The sequence below is a fragment of the Falco biarmicus genome, chromosome 17 (assembly GCF_023638135.1).
Source record: "Falco biarmicus isolate bFalBia1 chromosome 17, bFalBia1.pri, whole genome shotgun sequence".
NCBI lineage: Eukaryota > Metazoa > Chordata > Aves > Falconiformes > Falconidae > Falco > Falco biarmicus.
The window spans coordinates 2739425-2759585 of NC_079304.1; the positions used below are offsets into that span (position 1 = coordinate 2739425).

Below are 20161 nucleotides of genomic sequence, written 5' to 3' on the forward strand. Positions count from 1 at the left end.
TCTTTCTTACATTTTCACACAAGTTGTTTGAATTGGTTTGTTTATTAGTAAATAACAGAAAACTCCATGATCTGGAAGGCAGTGGATAGTTTCTGTATGGCTTCAGTGATGATTTTGGGCAAAGGTTATCTACTTTTGAGTTCTCTTTGAGCTTAGTAGTTTCTCGGATTGTAGGCAGACAGGAATTTTGCCCATTCTTTGTGAAAATGGCAAATAGAAGTTGGATTCTCAGCAGAATTAGAATGGAATAGAACAGTTGTTTCCTTAATCTTGCAAAAAAGATTGAGTGGGGAAAAGGAAATAGAAAAAAAATTACATTGATAAAAGTAACATGCTATTGTTTTCTGTGCTCGGATATATGAAAGCCTAAAATGTTTTACAGTCTTCTGTCTGTCACTTACCAACAGCAATATTGGACCATCACAGTTTTAAAGAAAAACATCTTTTAAAATGTTAAATCTTTGGAGGAAAAGCACTATTTCATTATTTTCAATGCTCTATGTATAATATGAGATAAATTCTTTATGATTCTGAGCTCACATGGCTAAAATAAAAAAATATTTTCTATTTAGACGATTGACTTACAGAAGAACAATAGGCACTTTGCAGAATCCCAGAACTGTGAAGAAACCATTATGTAAGTCTGTTCTGTTCCTTCAGTGATGTCTCAGTTGGTCCCACTTCCTCAGTATTTTTCTGTTAATAATTTCAATAATGATGTGTTCGAATATATTTTGTGTAACCTGTCATTAATTGATTGGCATGGATACAAGCTGCCACATGAGAGGATCTGGGTTTGAGCTTGACCCAGTGTTGCCAGTACCTACTGGTTTGCAAAAAACCATGACTGTCTCTCTCTTCCTAAGCTTTACATATTGTCTAGATGCTTTAAAACTTGCTGGTGTTCACATACTTTTTTTCTATGGTTTCTAATGTTCCTGTTGCTCTTGGGTACTTCAGCACAGCTTTTATATTGATGTGTGAGGCGAGTGCCACCCTCGTGTAGACTATTAATCTGGAAATTGTCCCTTTTCAGGGATATAAGTGAACTTGTGACTTGTGGTGCATGGCACATCTCGTGAAGAGATGCAGGTATCCTCATGCTATAAGGAGGAGGGAAGATGCTCAACTAAATTATAAAATAGCTTTACTGATTTAAATGAAAGTTTTCCAAATCAGTTTCAGTTACGTTCAGTGCTAGGAAGCGTGTAATGATGATTGTTACTTGGGCTTTTTCTCAGATGTTCTCGAGGCAATTAAGCTGATATGTGGTTATAATACTAAATTTTAGCAAGAAGTCTTTAATCAGTTGATAAGGGTACATCACTGCATTTTTTTTTTAAGATAGAAAAGCCTGTTAAGCAAACCAGACCAGAAGAACCTTCCTTTCCATTCCCTCTAATTTTACTCAGTCATTTGCTAGTCTTTTAATATCATACCAACTCTGCCTTTCATGCTAACTACAGATGACCAATCTTCTGATAAAGGTAGGTACTCTCCTAACTCACTTTCTGTCTGAATATAAACAACCACGGCTTTTTCTAAGATACTTGATAAGCCCCCAAGCAAAGGGAATAGTGGATACAGCTTGTTCCTACAGCAGTTTCTTTTTGGGTTACTATTTAAACTAATTTAATTTGGATTGATGACTTAGGTAATGATGACCTCCAAATTTACGAGAAAAGATTTGTGTCTTCTGATTTGCATTTACATGTTCTGTAGGTTTCTGAGTTGGGCTGAAAGAGATGCAACTTACCTGCAGTCTTTATATCTGATATTTTTAAAAAAGTAAAGAAATACTGGAGTTTTAACATTTTAGAGCACCTGTATCAATCCAAATTGATTTTTCTTCACTGTTCCTTTGGACTGTTTTCTGTGTTATTTTCATTATGAGCAGCTGTGTCAGGCTCATGCAGTTTTATGTCGCTGCATCACACACCTTTCCAAATATTAGGTATTTTCTGTTGAATTATGCATGGTGTGATTTTATCCACCACCCCTTACACATACTTCTTGAGAATAACATATAACATTCCAAGTATCAGTATTACATCAACTTCAGTGATACTCTGTCATCAGCTGGCCGTGACAGGTGTACCCTATCGAAGTGCGAGGAGTATTTTGCAGCTAAATATCATGGGTTTATGTCATATACTTTTAGGGGCCTTGGGGGTGGTCATAGTTTGAGGAGGTGTCAGTTGGCCTTTTTTGACATCGTTTTGTGTATTATTTTACATACTTGCATATGACAAAAGCATGACATCTTTACCTTTTTAATAAAGAACTCGTAAGCAATGATAATTTTAACTTGGTCAAAATGAAGGTGTTCGGAGCTCATCTTTCAGTGATCCCCAGTTCCCTTTTTTCAAGCCCAAATGATATTGAAATGTCACAAGAGGTAATATTCTTACAATATCATACCCATTTATAAAGTCACACATTAAACAGCTCTGTTTGCAGAGTCTTCTTTTTTACTTAAGACTGAATATTATATACTTTTAGCAGCAACATTCATCAAATGTAATGAGTGTTGAAGAGCATAAATTCTGGGAACCATAAATACCAAGGTGTAAAATTTTCTTGTGCAATGTCATAATCAGGGATTTTTTAAAATATAAACCAGTAGCCAAGGCAAATAATTTTTTGTATCATTTTATGTTAGAAAAGCATGTGCATAGGATGCAGGATACAAAACTTCTTCCCTCACCAATGACCCAGACTTGTTTCACAGGCACTGTTTAAGGTATCTTCCTCCTCCCTTCTCACTCTCCTTTCCTCTCTGCCCTCCCCACCCCACCCTGGATTTTTAATTTACAGAAGACTGTGACTGTGAAGGATATTTCAACGGACAGTACATAGGTGAGAAACCAAAATCCCTTTCATCTTCCCTAACACACCCCTGGGAAAAAAAAGAAAACAAAAAACCCCTCAAACCAAAACCAAACCCCAAACACCCCCACATTAAAAAAGAAAAACTAACTTATTTACATTAATTTCCCGTACGTTCAAAAACTTGATTATCTCTGTGCAAAGGCATAATTGGACTTTGGCATAGCCAACACTTGGCAACTCAAGGTGGTATGAGATGCTATGAGAGGGTTTTAATTATAGATTGGTTGCTCGGTTTTCTACCTGATACGCAAATTTTTCATCTATAAGATTAGCATATGAACACTGATTCCATTAAAAAAAACAACTGTGAGAGTAATTCATATTCAAAGAGAGTAACTTCTAGTTGAACAAGCTTGAAAATTTAGGTATGTGGAGACAAGGTTTAAAGTATCTTTTGTTTTCCTCTACAGCTGGCTTACGCAGGAGCTTTAGATTAAGTCGTAAAGAGAAGGAGAACAATGTGAATGAAGGAAAGCCAGCAGAGCAGGCAGATGCAGCAGAGCTCCTAACGTATGAAGAGGTCATGAAATACCAGCAGCAGCCTGGTGAACAGCAGAGGCTGGTGGTTTTGATTGGTAAGATACACAATTGGTTCAAAAATTTTCATGGATCTCCCTCTTCCCTTGTCGCCTGCAGTCCAAGAGGCTTTCTTGAAGTGTTTGGATTTTGGTTTTGTGGTTCTGGTGGTTGGTCTTTTCTTTTGAATGACGTTTAAAAAACAAACCACCACACTAGTAAAGCAAAAGCAAAAAAAACCCCACCCAACCCCAAAACAACCAAACTCACCAAGTCCTTCTAAAAATAAAAATGCAGGACTATTTCTCATTTTTCTGATTCACTTTCCATTGGTTCTCACTCAAACATGTGCATCCTTACACTGTCAGAACAATTAATTAAAAGGTAGATGTTAGAATTATGTGACAGAATTCTGCATGCAATTTTTTATTGCGTGTGTGTTTAACAGCCAATTTGCCAGGACGTCCTGGAAATCAAGGGTATCTGTCTCATAAAACTGACTGCTAAGATTACAGATTTTCAGACTTAGTGCCTGACAGATGTTTGTCCAGCAGCTGTTCAGTTTGTTCATGATGACATTCTTCAAAGAAGAATGTGGCGGGTCATGAGGTTTCTCATGTACAGGTTTCTTCATATGTATAATAAATAAAAATAATAATATGTATCATATTATTTTTGTGAAATGGATATTGTTTATGCTCCTGCCAGTATTTCATTCCACACAGAAATCTGTGAGTCCTTTCTATTTTATTAGGTTGTTTGGGGGCCAAGTTAAGTGAGCTCAAGCAGAAGGTTGTGTCAGAGAATCCACAGGAGTACGGTGTTGCAGTTCCACGTGAGTAAAATATACTGACTTGGGTGTGTTGCCAATTTATTCCATAAATGCTTTTTAATAGTGCTAACTGCATTAATGAGTGGTAGTTTGTGTTTTGACTATGAATTATAAGCATATTTCAGAAGTACTCAAAATTATTTTTCTCATTGTAATATGCTGTGTTTGCCCTGAACAGCTGAATAGATCACTAAAAAATTTGGCAGATAATCCACTTTGGAATGGTGGCAACTGATTTTTTTGAATTGTGTTTTCCCAAGTGAACAGATCGCATTTATTTATGTCTATTAAAAAAATGAGAAACTGAATACAGAAAGAAAAAGATGATAAATTGCAAAAAGAACTAGTGTCAAAAACTAGCATCTTAAGATTCAGCCAAAACATTATATGTGTTTAAAACAGGATGGTTTTTCCTTCAGAATATCATACTAGATAAAGTTAAAAAAAAAAAAAAAAAAGACAGCAATAAACCAAGTCAGAATTTATACTAACCAAGAATTTAAAATCCTGTAAATCTCAGCTGTTCAAACAAGCCAGTCACAGTGATAGAGAAATAAGTGATTCTGCTGCATGGTTTTGTGAGTAGTTACACTGATTGATTTTTGCTGGATTATTTTCTAAAAGAAAAATAACAAAATCTTACACACACAAAAAAATCCATCGATACTTGTATTCCCAACAAGTCACTTCTACTTGATAGGCAGGTAGAAAATGGACATTGAGGGCACTGTTTATATGTTGTTTAAGACTTTCCATAAACGTCTGCCAGGCAGACATGCAATTAGTTAGCAGTAGAACTCGTATGGGTAATTTTTATTTGAATTTAAACACACACAAAAATAGCAGACATCAGTTTTATGACCAGGATTAGATTTGTAGAATGATCACCAAAGCATCTCCTAAAGTAATAACAGTTATTAAAAAAAATTATGACATGAAAGGGACACATGTAATTACGCAAGTTTCACAAGTAGCATGGGAAAACAGCGAGGGATATTCAAATTCTGAGGCAACATAACAGGCCTTCGTATTTCATATTTTTATTTTCTGAGCTTCAGAGGAAGCGAGAGTCCAATATTCCAAACAGTTAAGAGAGACTGTTTTCCATAGGATTATACTCTACTGCTTCTACCAGGTGTAAGAACTATGCCTCCTAATTTTTGTGTTAGTTATAGCAAGCTTGAGAGCAAAACAACCTCACTTTTGGTCTTTGAATTTTTGAGATTGAGTTTAAAAGAAAACTATAATGTTTGATTTATATTTTCTGTTGATTTGAACATGCCAGTGTCTAACTACCTTGTTTGAACTCATGAAAATCTGACTGGGACTAAACAGAAAAAATCTAGTTGTTTGCAAAGGCTGATCCGTCTCCTGTGTCTTGCAGATACAACCAGGTCAAAGAAAAGTCACGAGAAAGAGGGAGTAGAATACAATTTTGTCTCTAAGCAATCATTTGAGACAGATGTGCAGCAAAACAAGTGAGTTAATTTTAAAATATTGGCATAATTGACTGTATTTCAAAAATATTGCTAGTTATCTCTTGCGTCATATGAATAACACGATCAGGTGTAAAGTTGGACTAGTTGTGTTAGAAAGGTTCAGCTTTCCAAGTAAAAAGCTCTTCATTCAGTCTGGACTGTTAGCATGAATTTAGTAAGCAGCAATTTAGAAACAACGCAGGACTAGGAGGAGGATCTTAGAATTTAAGCCTGCATCTCGTAAGTAGTGTGATTGCTCAGAATTTAATCTAGTAAAAGTAACAGATGCATAGCTGGCCCTACTTAATCTCCATTTACTGTGATGGGTAACGAGTTTTATTGATAAGTCCACTTTAAAGTGTGTTGTAGACTGAATCTGTGCGTGTAAATGACTTTCTCTAAGATGGAGCGTGTTTCCTAGAAGGATATTTTTTGGCTAGTCTCCCAGAAGATGGGAGAATTGGAATCCATTTCCTTGCCAGTTCTGTTCTAGTTCTTGTGAAAAACATCCTCTTTCTTCCATTAGGCTTGAACATCAGTCTGCTGCATTAATGCAGCTTATTCCCCTACTTGTCAGTAGTGCTGATTAGCAATTAGTGAAATGTGAAGAAGACTTGCTACTAAGCAACCAGAAGGGGAAAAAAAATAATAATCAGAAAAAAGAAACTCCTCTTTTTCCCCCTTATTTGGTTACTGTGACTTCAGGAAACAGCTATCAAATGTTCTAATTCGGTATTCTTTGTGGATGGTATTTAAAAACGTATTGATTTTTCAGATTTGTGGAACACGGAGAATACAAAGAGAATCTGTATGGTACAAGTCTTGAGGCAATCCGGTCTGTGATGGCCAAAAAGAAGGTTTGTTTGGTGGATGTGGTACCTGAAGTAAGTTCTGCAGCTTATTTTAAAGCCAGCAAGTATTTCTTCCTAGGCTGCCAGCCTAAGTACCTGATGTGGTTCACCACTGGTGGCTACTTGCCCTGCAAAGAACAATGATGCTCTCAGAACTTGCGTTTCTAACAGGTGGCCGGAGGGTCACCTAAGCAGAACAGGGCTCGTGCAACCTTTTCCGTTCCTACAAGTCCAGTTGATACAGCCTAGATTATCTTTTTTTGCGGGATTTTTTTCCCCCTTGCTGTAAGAAATGTGCATCACTGTCCTAGCCTGCTCAAATTCTAGAGAGAATACTTAGAGTGTGGATGGGTTTTTCATTCTTATTCCTTCCTACTGCCTCTTGAAGCGTTGTTAGTGTTACCAGTGCCAGTATACCTGCTCTTAATCCTTCCATCCTGGGAGTTGGCCTTCGAAATTTTGATTCGGATTTTGCAACTAGACTAGGAAAAAACTTGTGATACTACCTCCGATGAATTCCAGGTTTGAAATTTCCAGTGTTTTCGCCAGTGAAGCAAACCATAAATTGCCTGTCAAGTCAATTTTATGTATTTGTTGGGGGTTTTTTAATATACTTAGTAGCTTTTGCCATGTCCTTGTTCTATTACCACAACGCGTGGTGAGCAGGCGTGCGGTCAGGCCATGCCCCAGAGAGCCCAGGTACCTTTCTAAGCTAGCCAGGACACTGACATTAGTATTTCTTCTGAAGAGCAAAAGGTTCCTGTGGTCAGCGGTACAGCACACAGGACTTCACACCACAGCGTGTACTACTGAAACTGCTGAATCCAGCTTGAGCAGATCATTGATATCTAATGAGTAGATCATTGACATCTAACAAAAAAAAAAAAAAGTGTTACAAAACCCCATCTGTTCACAGGCAGTAAAGCACTTGAGGACTCCCGAGTTTAAGCCTTACGTTATCTTTGTGAAGCCTCTCATTCCAGAAAAGAAAAAACACGTCCTAAAATCTCCCACAGAAGAAATCTCAGCCCCCCTTGTAAGTATTCTAACTTTATAATCTCGTGGTTTTAGACATGATAGGAGTATTTGGGCTAGCATTTCTGTGATGTGGAAGAGCTTCTCTTCCATCACAGTGAAAGTCAAGAGCAGGGCACTGAGCGGGTCCTGTGCGTATGTAGCCTTTCAGCTGGGACTTCTAATGAGATTTTTGACTCCCTGAAAACTTGAATGTGTAAGTAACACGAAGCAAAGTGCGTGCCTTCCGTGGGGATCAGCACACGTCATTCAAGGCTGCAGCAAGGGAAGCTGCTACGGAACTTGGATAAAACTAATAAATCATTTCACGTTTTGATGAGCAGCCCCATCAAATGGTAAGGGTGGCCACCTACTCCTGATACCTTCAGAGTGACACCCACCCAGGCTGTTAACCATGTACCCACTAAATGCAGCATGTGGATGTCTCACAAGGACCAAACCTAGACCAGCTGCAGATGGGTCACATGTAAGTGTGGCAGAAATACTGAGAGTGCACAAGGTCATTATTTTAGGTAACCTGAACTTCAATTTAGACGTAACAGAACTTAATTCATTTCTTAAGTTTTCACATAAGCCCTTAAAATTATTGAACTTGAAGGCAGTGGGTCCAGCATTCTTTTGCAAATGCTGAGGAGGATGATTTTCAGGTGTTAAGATGGTGACACTGCATTTTATGAAGTTAAGAGTCGCTGTCTAACTTATGTCCCTCCTGCAACCTGTTTTTTCCCCCCTCCTTGTATCACCTCTTGCATTTTTGAAACAGCCTACCAAATTCCAGCAGTAGCATACCGCTCCTTGATCTCGGTTGTAATGTCTTACATACCCTTTTCTAACAGTAGCAACTCTTGTTTAATTTCCTTTCAAAGTAATGACTTACTGTGCTCATACGCTTTAAAATGCTAGTAATTAAAAAGACACGCTGTAAATTTCATACCGTCTTCTTGTGTTGATCAGCAGGATGAAGAACAGCAGGAAATTATTAATTCAGCAGCATTCATTGAAGAGCAGTATGGCCATTTAATTGACACTGTACTGGTGAAAGAAGATCTCCAGAGTGCGTGTAATCAGCTGAAAACTGTGTTAGAGAAACTAAACAACGATTCCTTTTGGGTGCCAGTCAGCTGGGTTAGGTCGTAGCTTGTTATAAGCTGTTTAAGGGAAAGATTGTGTAAAAATGTCTTGTAAATATATGGATTAGAAAAGGGAAGTAAGTCAAAGTCACGTCAAAGCTGCTGGTCTATCTAGAAGGTCATACATAAAGACTGTGTGAGAAAAACTAAACAAAGTCAGAAGCTGGCACTGCCTTCCTGAATCAAAATCTTGGATAGCAGTTGTCATTTAAAAGTGAATACTCAGACTAAAGAGATCAGTAAAACGCTGGGGTGACTTTTAGGCTGTAAATAGTGCATTTTGTACAGTAAAGGTTCACAGAGGGTGCCCAGGCTTCCAAAACGTTTAAGTAGTACTGGAACACTAACCAGCTGGAATTTTCATCTTTTGACCACGAATTCTGTGGCTAGTTAAGGCATCTTACGTACTTTTCAGGAACCAGTATGCTCACAGAAGAAGCTACTTCAGCTAGGTGGGAGGGATGGCCTGGGGAGGGTGCTTCTACCATCTCAGTGACTCAAAAGCTCAACTGGCTGTCAGGCCAGCAAAACGTGTTTCCCTTTGCTCAGGATCATGCGTTACAAATCCTTTCCAATTAGGCACTAAAACTAGGCCAGTTGTATGTGGTAGATATTTTAGTGCTTGAGAGATGGGTTGGGTTTCTTTTACGTTCCGTCCCACGTTTTCCAATGCCTCCAAGTTGTCTGGTTGCAGGTATTAAGTCTGCTCAGCCAGAGCTTGTGCCCACTTTCCCAGTCTCTTCCTCCTGACATAGGACAAATGTTAAACAACCTGTGGACACACCTGCATGACGAGCTGGCTCGTAAGCCAGAGAAATTTTTTAATCTCTATGAAAATAAATGCATAAACTTAAAATAGGACTTTTAAGAAGCTTTTTTTCTACTAGACATCTTTGCAAATGCCACCTGATGGGACACCACCTTGACACCAACGTAGCAGCTCCAAAAAGAGCACCAAAAGGAGGAGGCTGAAGTAGGCTGAGCTACAGGTCCAAGTCATCATCCTTCCAGCATTTATCACTACCTTTGTTCCAAGTTGGGCAGAGGCTTCCAGAACATCTTAATTGGCTACATTGAGTCCTGAAGAAGAAATCTTAACTGTTAGAGGACTTTGTATGTTCAAGTCTCCTGAAATATATACAGGATATTTAGATGGGGGTTAAGAAGAAAATGCAGAGGGATGGTTCTGGAAGCTTTGTTATTATTTGGGAAAAAAAATTGACTGTTGTACAGGTGCATGTTAGCTGAAACTAGTTCCTGTTTTCCATTGCTTGTGCTGAGGTCTGATTGTTCCGCTGTGCTGTGCCCTTTAACAAGACCCTCTGGTGTACCAGTCTGGTTCCTTGCATCTGAACAGTATGATGTTATTCTTGTCCCGCTGCGTTTAGCAAAACTAACACCACTGCCTATTAAAAATACATTTCTTTTATACCAGTGTCACTGAATCTACATTAACTCTAGCCCAAAAAAATGGTGTAGGACAGTCACCTGGATTTATCTTCTCCAGAGATGTGTACCCCGGCACCTTTCAGGTACTGTCCTCCATGTAGACATGAAGGTTCCCATTTCCACAGCCAGGTATCGGGCTTGGCAGGACAGATTTGCTGCCGGAATGGTGATCTCGGTGGGTGCACGAGGACTCCTCCACGCAGTGGGCCAGCAGCTCTGCCACTAACGCCCTGCAGTCTTGTCCCAGCACAGCCACCAAAAGTAACTTGGCTTAAGAGACAGACATAGTGCCACGGGAATGTTGTGACAGATGTACCTTCATCTTATGGAAAACCTGAGTGTAATGTTTTAAAACCTAAGTAACAGCATTTAAAACAAAGTTTTTTTATGACAATATCAAGTGGGCAGACTGATCTCACCGTAGATCTATAGCGCAGGTTACAAAGCAGGTTTTTATAGTCTGCAAGACATAAATGCGTTTAGGGGATACAAATCTAAAGAAAACTAGGTAAGATACTATCTAAGGGTCAGAATTCACTTAAAACAAGGTTGCTGTCTATTATTTTGGAATATTCCAATGACTAGCAGGAAGCCTGAAGTGAAAACAAGTCGTGTGAAATTATTCAGCCTCAAATCCCTTTGCCCAGCTTTTCTTCTGCCAGTATCCCCCAGCAAACCCTGAAAGAGCTTTTGCTTTTTGTGTCAGACCCACCGAACTGCTGCTCGGTCATTTTTTTCCCATTTATACACCACACCAGGCATATTGTGCACCTTGACTCACAGTAACTGAACTGCAATGTTGTTCAAGGGTTTTTCTCTTTCCAAAAGCACAAACCTGGCTCAAAACCTTCCTTCATCTATTCTAGCTCAAGCTTCGTGGGAAGTCAAATTAATTTCAAAATACAGTAATTCAACAAGTCCGTTTACTGAGCTATGAACTCGCTGCAGTTTAAACCCAACAGCAATAAGGACTAGAATTTCCCAACAGAACCTTTAAACCTGCTTCACGCCGACAGCAGCTCCCATTCCTCTTGTCTTCAGTTTATAGTTTAAATAAAGATACCATCTTGGTGTTAAAAATAACCCAACCCCAAATTCTTGACTTAAGCGTGGGGGTGCGATAGTTTTGGAAACAGGGACCAAGTTCTAACTTGTTCTTGCGAAGTAAATAGTCACCACCACCTCGATTTTTCTAAAATTTTCTCAATCTTCAACAGCTCTTTGCTCACAACTTGCAGCTGTGACAGCATAGGCTAAATACTGCCCAGTGCCCATCCCTGCCAGAGCTATTTGTGCATGTTCACGGGACTTTCACCATGTCACAGACCAGCTTCTGATGACGCAGCACCAGTATCTATGATAATTTCCAGTGACGCCGCCAGTCAAATTTGTCATACAGTTTATTTTCCTTGATATTTCAGGTTAGAAAGGCAAAGTTAGGCAACCAGATACCTTTTTCACTGCATATAAGCATTCCATAAGAGGAAGAGTTCACTCAAACCTAAACATTTTTACAATTTTACATTTCATTTTGCAAATCTGGAACTGTAGACACATTTCTTGTAGTTTCTAGTAAGAATGAGTGTGTATTTACATTGCTCCTTTCAGACCTGACTATATCCAAAACTGAACGAAAGACTGATTCATTTAGCCCGCTTCATTTGAAAATTGTTGTTGATGGCTTTTTGATGAACGATGAACAACAACTACAAAAATTTGCAAATTAATCAAGGTGGATTTTGATTCTGGGTTTTTTTCCTCAACTACAACAGAGGAAGCATTCATGCAGTAGGATTGCACGTGCAGCAAACTGAAGCGTGATGCAAAGGAAGATGGTGTTACTTTCTAAAAGGCTGCCAGCTGTTTAGTTATGTATAAAAAAATAGGCCAGTCTTAAAAATAAAGACCTTGTAAAGGCAGCACAGATCGGCAAAGCAGTTTTGTCCACATTCAACAGAACAGCAACAGAATGGCCACCTCTCCAGTCCCTTCCCAGGAAGTGTTGGGATGAAGCTACTACCTTGGTGACAGGGTCCTTGTACAAAAGTCATGCCCGTCGCCATAAAAAAACCCAAACAAACCACAAACAGCGGAGAATGCACCAGGACCACTGCATGACCTGATGATCACAAGCCATCCATCCCGTGATGTCTCCTTCCTGGCCTTCCCACCTGGTTTTAGGGCTTTGTTACAGTTGTCACAGCCTCCCATCCTCTGAACTTGGCTTCCAAGTCTTTTCTTGGGTCCAGCCTCCATTCACAGTTGTACTTGGGGATTCCAGACAATCCCAAGTTGACAGGTTCGCGTTTTTCCGATGGACAGTAGTTCAAACAAACCACGCCACCTGTGATCTGTTTACCGTGTGCCTATCCTGCTGCTGTCGGGCACCCCGACAGAAACTACTCCTCTTCTACTCTCTCACATAAGCTGATAGGAATAAATATTCCAGAGGGACATCATCCAGACTGAAACCAAGGGGAAAGCATAAGCAGCAGTCCTTCGGCTGCCTGTAAGCAGATGTTTCCACTGCTAAAGACATGAAAAACCTCCTGTGAGATCTGACATCTCCCCCAGACTTATTTCAGCAGAGGGAAACACACAGGAGCGATCTTCCAACTATGCAGCCGCTTCCATCTGCTTCAAGGTGATGCAGAAACCTGTAACAGCTATTTCTACTCACTTTAGCAACGATGATACAGGCACGCTTTTGGAAAACGGCTCCACAAAGAGCAACTTCACAGGGGACCACTTTAGCTGCGGAGTGAGGTTGAAGTTGATACACCTTGTCCTCAGCTTGTGTTGTGGTAGCACTCGTGATATATCACTGCTGGTACTCAGGAATGGCACTCCCATGAACATAAATTAACTGGAGAGCAATCACTCATCAAAAAGCCATCAAAAAACAAAGGATCATCTTAAAAAAAAGGGCAATTTTTCTGTTCCGACTTGACAGTGTCCTGTATGAAAGTGTCTTTGAATTTACCACTTGTTTACATTTTAAATGCTTTTAATATTGTCCCCAAACTGGACACTTTCGCAGCATCGCAGGCGATCTTCTAGAGGCACTGCCACTGCGATCGGATCAGATGGCTAACACCTTCCACGACTCGGTTTGTTTTCAAGAAAAGGCAGCGCGTGTAACGAGGGAGAGGTGGAGATAATAAAAAAAAAAAAAAAAAAAGCCATTTATCCGACAGAACTTCATCATGGGATTGGCAACAGACAGACTGTTATTGGAAACACCAGCATATTCTATGTTAAACTTAGTTTTCGCCCTGCAGTTGCTGACTGAAGGCAGGAGCATGGGTTTGCAGAGAGCCCTGGGAACTGTGAAGAGGACCCACGACGTAAAGCAGCCCCAAACGATTCCCATTTCCCCACTGATCTTTGGTACAAAGTACTGGAGAGCAGCGAGGGTAACCCATGGTGTCCTGCAGACGCAGCGGGGGCTTTTCTGCGGAATGTCTAAAAATTGAAGTGGCATCTCCACCTATTATTTGGCAACCCGCAGCAATTTTGACAGCTTAAAACCATCTGAAATAGGGAAACAATGTGACTGCTCAGGGTGACTCCTGACTGTTCTCTACAGTTTAGCCGCCCCAAAGACTCCCCTGCCATTCTGGGGAAGAGATTTTCTGTAATATTCCGAAATGGAGTAATACCTTATTTTATTCTAAGGCAGGAATTGCAGAAAAAGTCCATGCTGAACGCCTTACACCAAAAGCACAATACTTTAGGAAAGCACTATGATTTAATACTGCATAATCTGGCGGTTACCAGAAAAACATCGGGAGATAGCAGCTGTGCACGAGCAGAGAAATTGTATTTTGTTAATGAACCAAAATTACATTTTGCTAAACGGTTAGGGGTTTGGATCGACACGACTGGCGGTGGGTCAAACAAGGCACAGACTGGTGTTTGGACCTCCCCTTCTTTTTTTTTTTTTTTTTTTCTTTAAAAAAAGCACGCACTCCATTCAGACAGAACAGCCACCTGTGGATTTAAGCAAGCGGACAGTATGCACCACAGGAGCTTTTATCCTGCTGCGCCGAAGCTTCCATCAGCCGGACTCCTCGCTTCTCTGCTCTCTTATCCCAAAGACCTGGTGTCTGCAGGATCTTTATGACTAGCTCCTCAAAGGCATGTTGCACTCCGTCCTGTGTCTTGGCACTAGTCTCTGGTGGACGAGGATGGGGGGGAAAAAGGTATTTTATCTTACTTGCAAGGAGTATTCCACTTTGTAAGAAGTTCTTTTGGGACCAGAGAGAAGATAAAATTTTTTCAGCCAGTGAACCTCCTCTCCATGCTCCCTGAACACACACGTAAGTTGAATATGACAAAGATATGTATCCCAGTCTGAAGCACCTCATTTTTCCACCTAAAAAAATTCCACAGCTCCCCATTCTCTCCATAATGGAGAAACAGAAATTCTTCTCAAGTTGTGATAATAAATCTACAGGATAATTATTCCTTAACTAAGGTGGGGAACAAAGAATGCAGAGGGAATTACATGTTTTCCCCTACATGTTTGTTCCAGTTCCTTCTGAAAATCTTTTCAAGGAGCTTCACTTAAAAGCTACTTTAAAAAAAACCAAACCAAACAATTTGTTCCCCATCTTTATATCTCTGCATTGAACACTTTATTGTTGGTCTAAGAATATTGTCTTTTATGTAGCTGCAACAGAAACCAAAGAGGGATTACGCAAGGTCCTTGCTGACATCAGTGATGAGAAAGAAAAATTCCAATCTTCTGGGCTCTGAATTAAAAAATCCTGCTAGTTTCAAGGGAATATAAAACTTCTGCCTACACTGTATAGGAAGTAAATCTCTTTCAGACAAAAGCACTTCCAATTGCAGTCGGTGCAGACCACCTCTGAAAAAAGTTAAAACCTACATCCACGCATAGGAACTAATGCAGCAAAAAAACCCCTTAATTAGGTCCTAAATAGTAAATCAACTTATCAACCTGAAATACATTTGTACACTCCATTCACGCTTAGTGATACCAAAATAAACATATGAATACACAAGTTTTTGGCATGGAGTAACATACCTATAAAAAGCAACGAGCGTTTCCTAGCGAACTGGAGGCCTTCTCTTCTCTCCACTTCACGATCAGGCTGTAGAGACGAACAAAGAACACGACTCCAATAAGCCACACTTGCCACTCTTACGAAGCCCCTGGAAAAGTGTCACTGCAAAAGTGAAGTTTTGCTGAAAAGCAAGTCTATAAAACCGTGTAGTAACAAGCAAGTGGATTTTCCCACTTTAGATTACTGCTAGGCAGGCTGTTACGGGGTCAAACTGAAGGGGAGCAACATCAAATTGGTAGGAAATGAACACGTTGCTATCTTCTGAAACAACTAGGAGCAAGATCCATGCCAGAAAGGAGGTTTCAGTGGTCAGATCACGGATTTGGAAGGGGGCAGAGAGAACCTAGTTCAGGATAGCCACGCTGGAAACCTCTTCTAGTAAAGCAAAAGCGGAACATCTCACTATGCAACAGGCATCCAAGATCTGTCAAAACACCCCAGAATCATACATCAAGCAGTGCACCTCACCCCCCCAGAGATGCAAACTCTACAGCCATCCGAAGAGCTGACCTCTCCTTCCCCACCACCCATCCAAAACACACTCCGGCCAAAAAGCAAGCAGAAGTTGCACGGCAGTTAACTTCGCGGTAGAACCGTTTTAGTCAGAATCTCTCACTATCGTAAGAGGATTTCTCTCAATTGTGGCTCTCTAGGGGAGTTTCCATTCAAATCTTGAACAAGATCTGCTTCTAAAGTGAGGTAGTAAGTGGAGTCTGCCCAACCTAGGTTACTTCCAGAGCAAATCACCTCCTCACACAAGAGATGCGTTACTTTCGGCACTTAGCTCACATTTATGCTCTGTCAAGACTGAATCATCTGTGGAAGAGCCTAAGAGGATGCATTTCTAAACTGACCTTATCAGTTTTATTGCCAACTAACATCTTGACAGGGTTGCTTTTCGTGGCATACATTTCCAGCTCATTCAGCCAGCCCTCGAGTCCTGTGAAAGTGTCTTTCCTTGTAACATCGTACACTGGTAACAGAGGAAAAGAGGCTTAAGGGCTGTGGACTCTTAAACAAGGTTTACTTTGTTACAGCAGAACTTAGACCCTACTAGCTAACTACTGCCCCCCAAAGAAGGCATTATTAGGGAATTACAGAAAGGTGCATGTTGATGCATATCCTCGTCCCAGCGCTGAACACGTTGGCTGTGCTCACCCAAAGTCACCCAGGATTACAGAACACGAGTGCCTCTGCAACTGGAAATCACGCTTACCAGTTCAAATCTTAACACCTACTACAAGTTCCGATGTAGGCCACACAATATTTTAAAATACCTATTTTGTCACCTCATTTAATAAAGTGAATTTTGGTCACTGATAACTTCCTAACTCCATTCACTTCATCACTAAGGTTTAAAAAGCTGCATCACAGCCAGAAAAATGATTTTGTTCAGGAAGGTGCTCAACCTTCACAAACCCTAAGAATCCCTTCTTTTTCTAATTGGTGGTGTCACAGGGAAAGTGACGAGCCATTGATTACTTGTGCTACAAACCGCATGTCTTACAGTATTCACATCAATAGTTCCTGGGAGGGGAAAAAAAAAAAAAAGAAAAAAAAAAAAAAAGAGTAAAAACATTGGGGGTGGGGGGGAAGACAACACAAACCCTAATTTGCCTTAATACCAAAAACTCAAAATAGTAACTACAAAGCTAATAATTCATCCACTCAACAGCTTGCAGGGCAACATACTCGTATCTTTCATTTAAAGTATTTTGAAGAAGCATTAGTTCCTGCTTGTGGTTTTACCTACTCAGTGTTTGAAGTAATGATGCAGTACTGTTGTAAAAACTGTAACCATTCCTCTGATTCCCTCAGACAACCTCCTTTCATGAAGGCAGGCACATTTCGGTAGTAATAAAGACCACTCTTTTTGTTATCATGTTTTCCTTTCATACACCTCCTACCTAAAACAACCCCTTGAGCTCCTCGGTAATAACTGGGAGTCAGTGTTCTAAAGCGCTCCTGTCCTGCCGTGTCCTACAGAGGGGAAAAAAAAAAAAAACAACCAACCAAAACACACACATAACATCAAATATATTTAGAACAAAAAATGTATTTTGAACTACACAAGATAAAGTTAAAATTTTCCTGACTGATAAGGACATGTGAAACCATAAGCCAACAGAATGAGGGGAAGCAGTCAAAAAATAGCAGCAACAGAAAACAGGTAAGGAGGGGTAGAAAAGCATGGAGAGGACTTCACTGAAGGTTAAAGCAATAAGCACAGACAACTGTAACATCAGCAAGACAACAAGAAAGTCAGTGGGACTCAAGAGAAACAAAAAAAGGCTCCTGCTGCAAGCCAAGCAGCTAGACTTAACTAATTAACAATCAGCTGAGCTGAACGAGGTGAGGAATAACTTGTTTTCCAGTGAGAGACACTGCAGGAAAGGAGACACAGTGGTTCCAAAAAACCTCCCTTTGCCCCTCTACGGAGGGAAAGGAGAATCCAGTTAGAAAGAACTACTACAAGATTACTAAAACTCTAAGCAGGTAAGAAATTTTAAAATCAGTAGTCTCGTTCAATTATTGCTGCAGCATGTCACACTTCCTCTCATGAATCTTCACAATAGCTCCTAAGTGCATCATGAAATTCAAAAACCCTCAAAACAAACAATAAGGAGGCAAAAGGATTACACCAATAGGATTTTTACCCCCAAAAAATCATTTCAGTTGATGTGCAGATTGGAATAGACACACTAACAGCTATAGTGTGATTTATTTCTTCTTTGTTAAAAAAAGAAACAAAAATTGGCAATATATTTACTTAATTCAGTTCATTGTTACTAAGGAGACGGCACTCTTGGGCATCTATGCCCACACACACACTAAAGCCAAAGCCTCTTTTTTTACCTTGATGCACAGCACGCACATTAGTTTTTATTCACCATCGTTGAATAATTAGCAGTTTCTCCTTAACGCTGTTACAGACTGCTGCAAAAGTGCCTTTTCCAGCTACGCAACTTGTGCAAGCTCTTGCTGGGAAATCAAAAGTGAGGCCAGGAGACACACCCCTGCGCGATTATTAGGGCAAAGAAATCGTGGTTACTCTCAGCAAAGCTTCTGCTTCGTGTCCGGTGCGTTCAGAACACAGGCAACACGTCACTGGCTAGAGCGAGTGTGATGGTCTTCTTGCTCCAAAAGTGTGAACGAAAACAAGAAAATAATTTGAGGTTTGGCATTTATATTACTTTTTTATTATCAGCCCGAGGTACATTTGTGCTCCCTTTCAAACAGTCCCAATTAATTAGTAATGACGTGTTCTTTCTCAAATACCTGTGACCACGCAATGAAAGTCTCTCCCTTGTAGGGTTCTTTCCTTCCATTTAGGAGAATACATGTTGTGCTTTAATATTATAAATAATCCTGATCACACAGCTGCTATCCAACTTCCCAGTTTGCAAGTGCTGGAAACACATGATCAGAAAGTTCAGGAGAAACGGTCAAGTCTCCCAGTAAATCTGAACCAACCTTTAAATTGTTCTGCACCAAGCATCATTTTTTGATGCTTTTAACCAAAACCAATCAGCTGGAGTGTTTCTGGTGCGGCACAGACCCAGAGCTGTCAGGCAGAGCATCACCCCGGAGCAGAGCAGAGCATCTCCCAGAGCCTGAGCATCACCCCGGAGCATGAGCAGAGCAGAGCATCGCCCCGGAGCACGAGCAGAGCATCGCATCGCCCCGGAGCACGAGCAGAGCATCACTGCTCCCCAGCCAGCTGTGCCCCAGTGCTGCCTGTCCTGTCAGCACCTCTGGGCCACTGGGGCCACACCTCGGCAAGCCCAACGTGCCCCAGAGGGCCTGGAGACCCCAGCTTGTGTAGGCGCAGGGAAGAGCAGACACAATCTCTGCTAGAATTGAAGGGAGGCTCCAGCCCAGCACCATGAGCTCAGTAGAGGTGGAGGGAGGGCTCTGAGAGGTGGGGGACAGCAAGGGAAGGGGACAGCGGGGGAAGGGGACAGCCAGGCACAGAACCAAGCTCTTGGGAGGTTTCACACCTGTCGAGAACCAGACTTGTCCCCATCTGTCGGAGCAGAACCTACCCATATCGCCAGCTGCACCACGTGGCCGTCCACCACCATCTTCTTCGCTCTAAAATCAACACCTGAGAGGTGAGGAGGAGGGAAGGTGGTCAGCAGGAAGAGACCAGTCCTGGCCGCTCCGGCCCCGGTCCCAGTCCCTGGTCCCCGGCCCAGGTCCCCCTCCCTGGTCCCCGATCCCCGATCCCCAATCCCCCTCCCCGGCCCCTGATCCTCCTCCCCGGCCCACGGTCCCTGGTCCCCCTCCCAGGCCCCCCGTCCCCCCTCATCGGTCCCCGGCCCCCGATCCCCCTCCCGGGTCCCGGCCCCCGATCCCCCTCCCCGGCTGCCAACAGGACCCAGAGAGAACCAGGGAGGCCCCCGCTGGGGGCCGGGGGGGCTGCGGGCTCACCGACGGTGGGCTTCAGGCACGGCTCAAACGCGCCCTCTGTGAAGCTCAGCAGGAGGCTGCGGGGAAAGAAACCCCGAGCTGAGCCGAGCCCAGCCCAGCCGAACCGAACCGAGCCGAGCCGAGCCCAGCCGAAACGAACCGAACCCAGCCGAAACGAACCGAGCCGAGCCCAGCCCAGCCCAGCCGAACCGAACCGAGCCGAGCCCAGCCCAGCCCAGCCGAACCGAACCGAGCCGAGCCCAGCCCAGCCGAACCGAGCCGAGCCCAGCGCCCCGCCCCCACCTGGACTTCCCCACAGCGCTGTCCCCGATCAGCAGCAGCTTCAGCGTGAGGCCCGCAGCCTCCATGGCGGCGGGGCCGGCGGCAGCTCCGCGCTCCCCTCACGCCGCCACGGCCCGGGCCCGCCGGCAGAGGCAGCTGAGGCGGCTCCGCCCATCGGGCGGCGGCCGGT

General features: G+C 42.1%; 2 protein-coding genes across 10 annotated transcripts in view; one reads left to right on the forward strand and one right to left on the reverse strand.

Annotated features, from left to right (window-relative positions):
• MPP3 (MAGUK p55 scaffold protein 3) overlaps nucleotides 1-10163 on the forward strand; it is a 24610-nt gene extending 14447 nt beyond the window's left edge. For 4 of the 9 annotated variants that reach the window (XM_056362592.1, XM_056362584.1, XM_056362585.1 and 1 more), the window contains 9 exons: nucleotides 573-637; nucleotides 1467-1487; nucleotides 2818-2859; nucleotides 3303-3467; nucleotides 4163-4243; nucleotides 5625-5718; nucleotides 6494-6602; nucleotides 7486-7605; nucleotides 8559-10163. In XM_056362592.1, coding sequence (XP_056218567.1) covers nucleotides 573-637; nucleotides 1467-1487; nucleotides 2818-2859; nucleotides 3303-3467; nucleotides 4163-4243; nucleotides 5625-5718; nucleotides 6494-6602; nucleotides 7486-7605; nucleotides 8559-8741 — 880 coding nt within the window. In that variant the 3' untranslated portion in view covers nucleotides 8742-10163. The remainder of the gene's footprint in view (nucleotides 1-572; nucleotides 638-1466; nucleotides 1488-2817; nucleotides 2860-3302; nucleotides 3468-4162; nucleotides 4244-5624; nucleotides 5719-6493; nucleotides 6603-7485; nucleotides 7606-8558) is intronic. The other 5 variants (XM_056362591.1, XM_056362590.1, XM_056362589.1 and 2 more) reach the window with 5 other exon arrangements.
• LOC130160260 (ras-related protein Rab-18-B-like) lies at nucleotides 9952-20118 on the reverse strand. Its single transcript, XM_056362623.1, has 7 exons — nucleotides 19993-20118; nucleotides 19711-19766; nucleotides 19323-19384; nucleotides 17184-17256; nucleotides 16131-16249; nucleotides 15237-15303; nucleotides 9952-14360 (listed from the first exon to the last, which is right to left on the reverse strand). The coding sequence occupies exons 1-7, from the start codon at nucleotides 20055-20057 to the stop codon at nucleotides 14185-14187; spliced, it is 618 nt and encodes a 205-aa protein (XP_056218598.1). The 5' UTR covers nucleotides 20058-20118; the 3' UTR covers nucleotides 9952-14184.
• Between the last annotated feature and the right edge of the window lie 43 nt (nucleotides 20119-20161).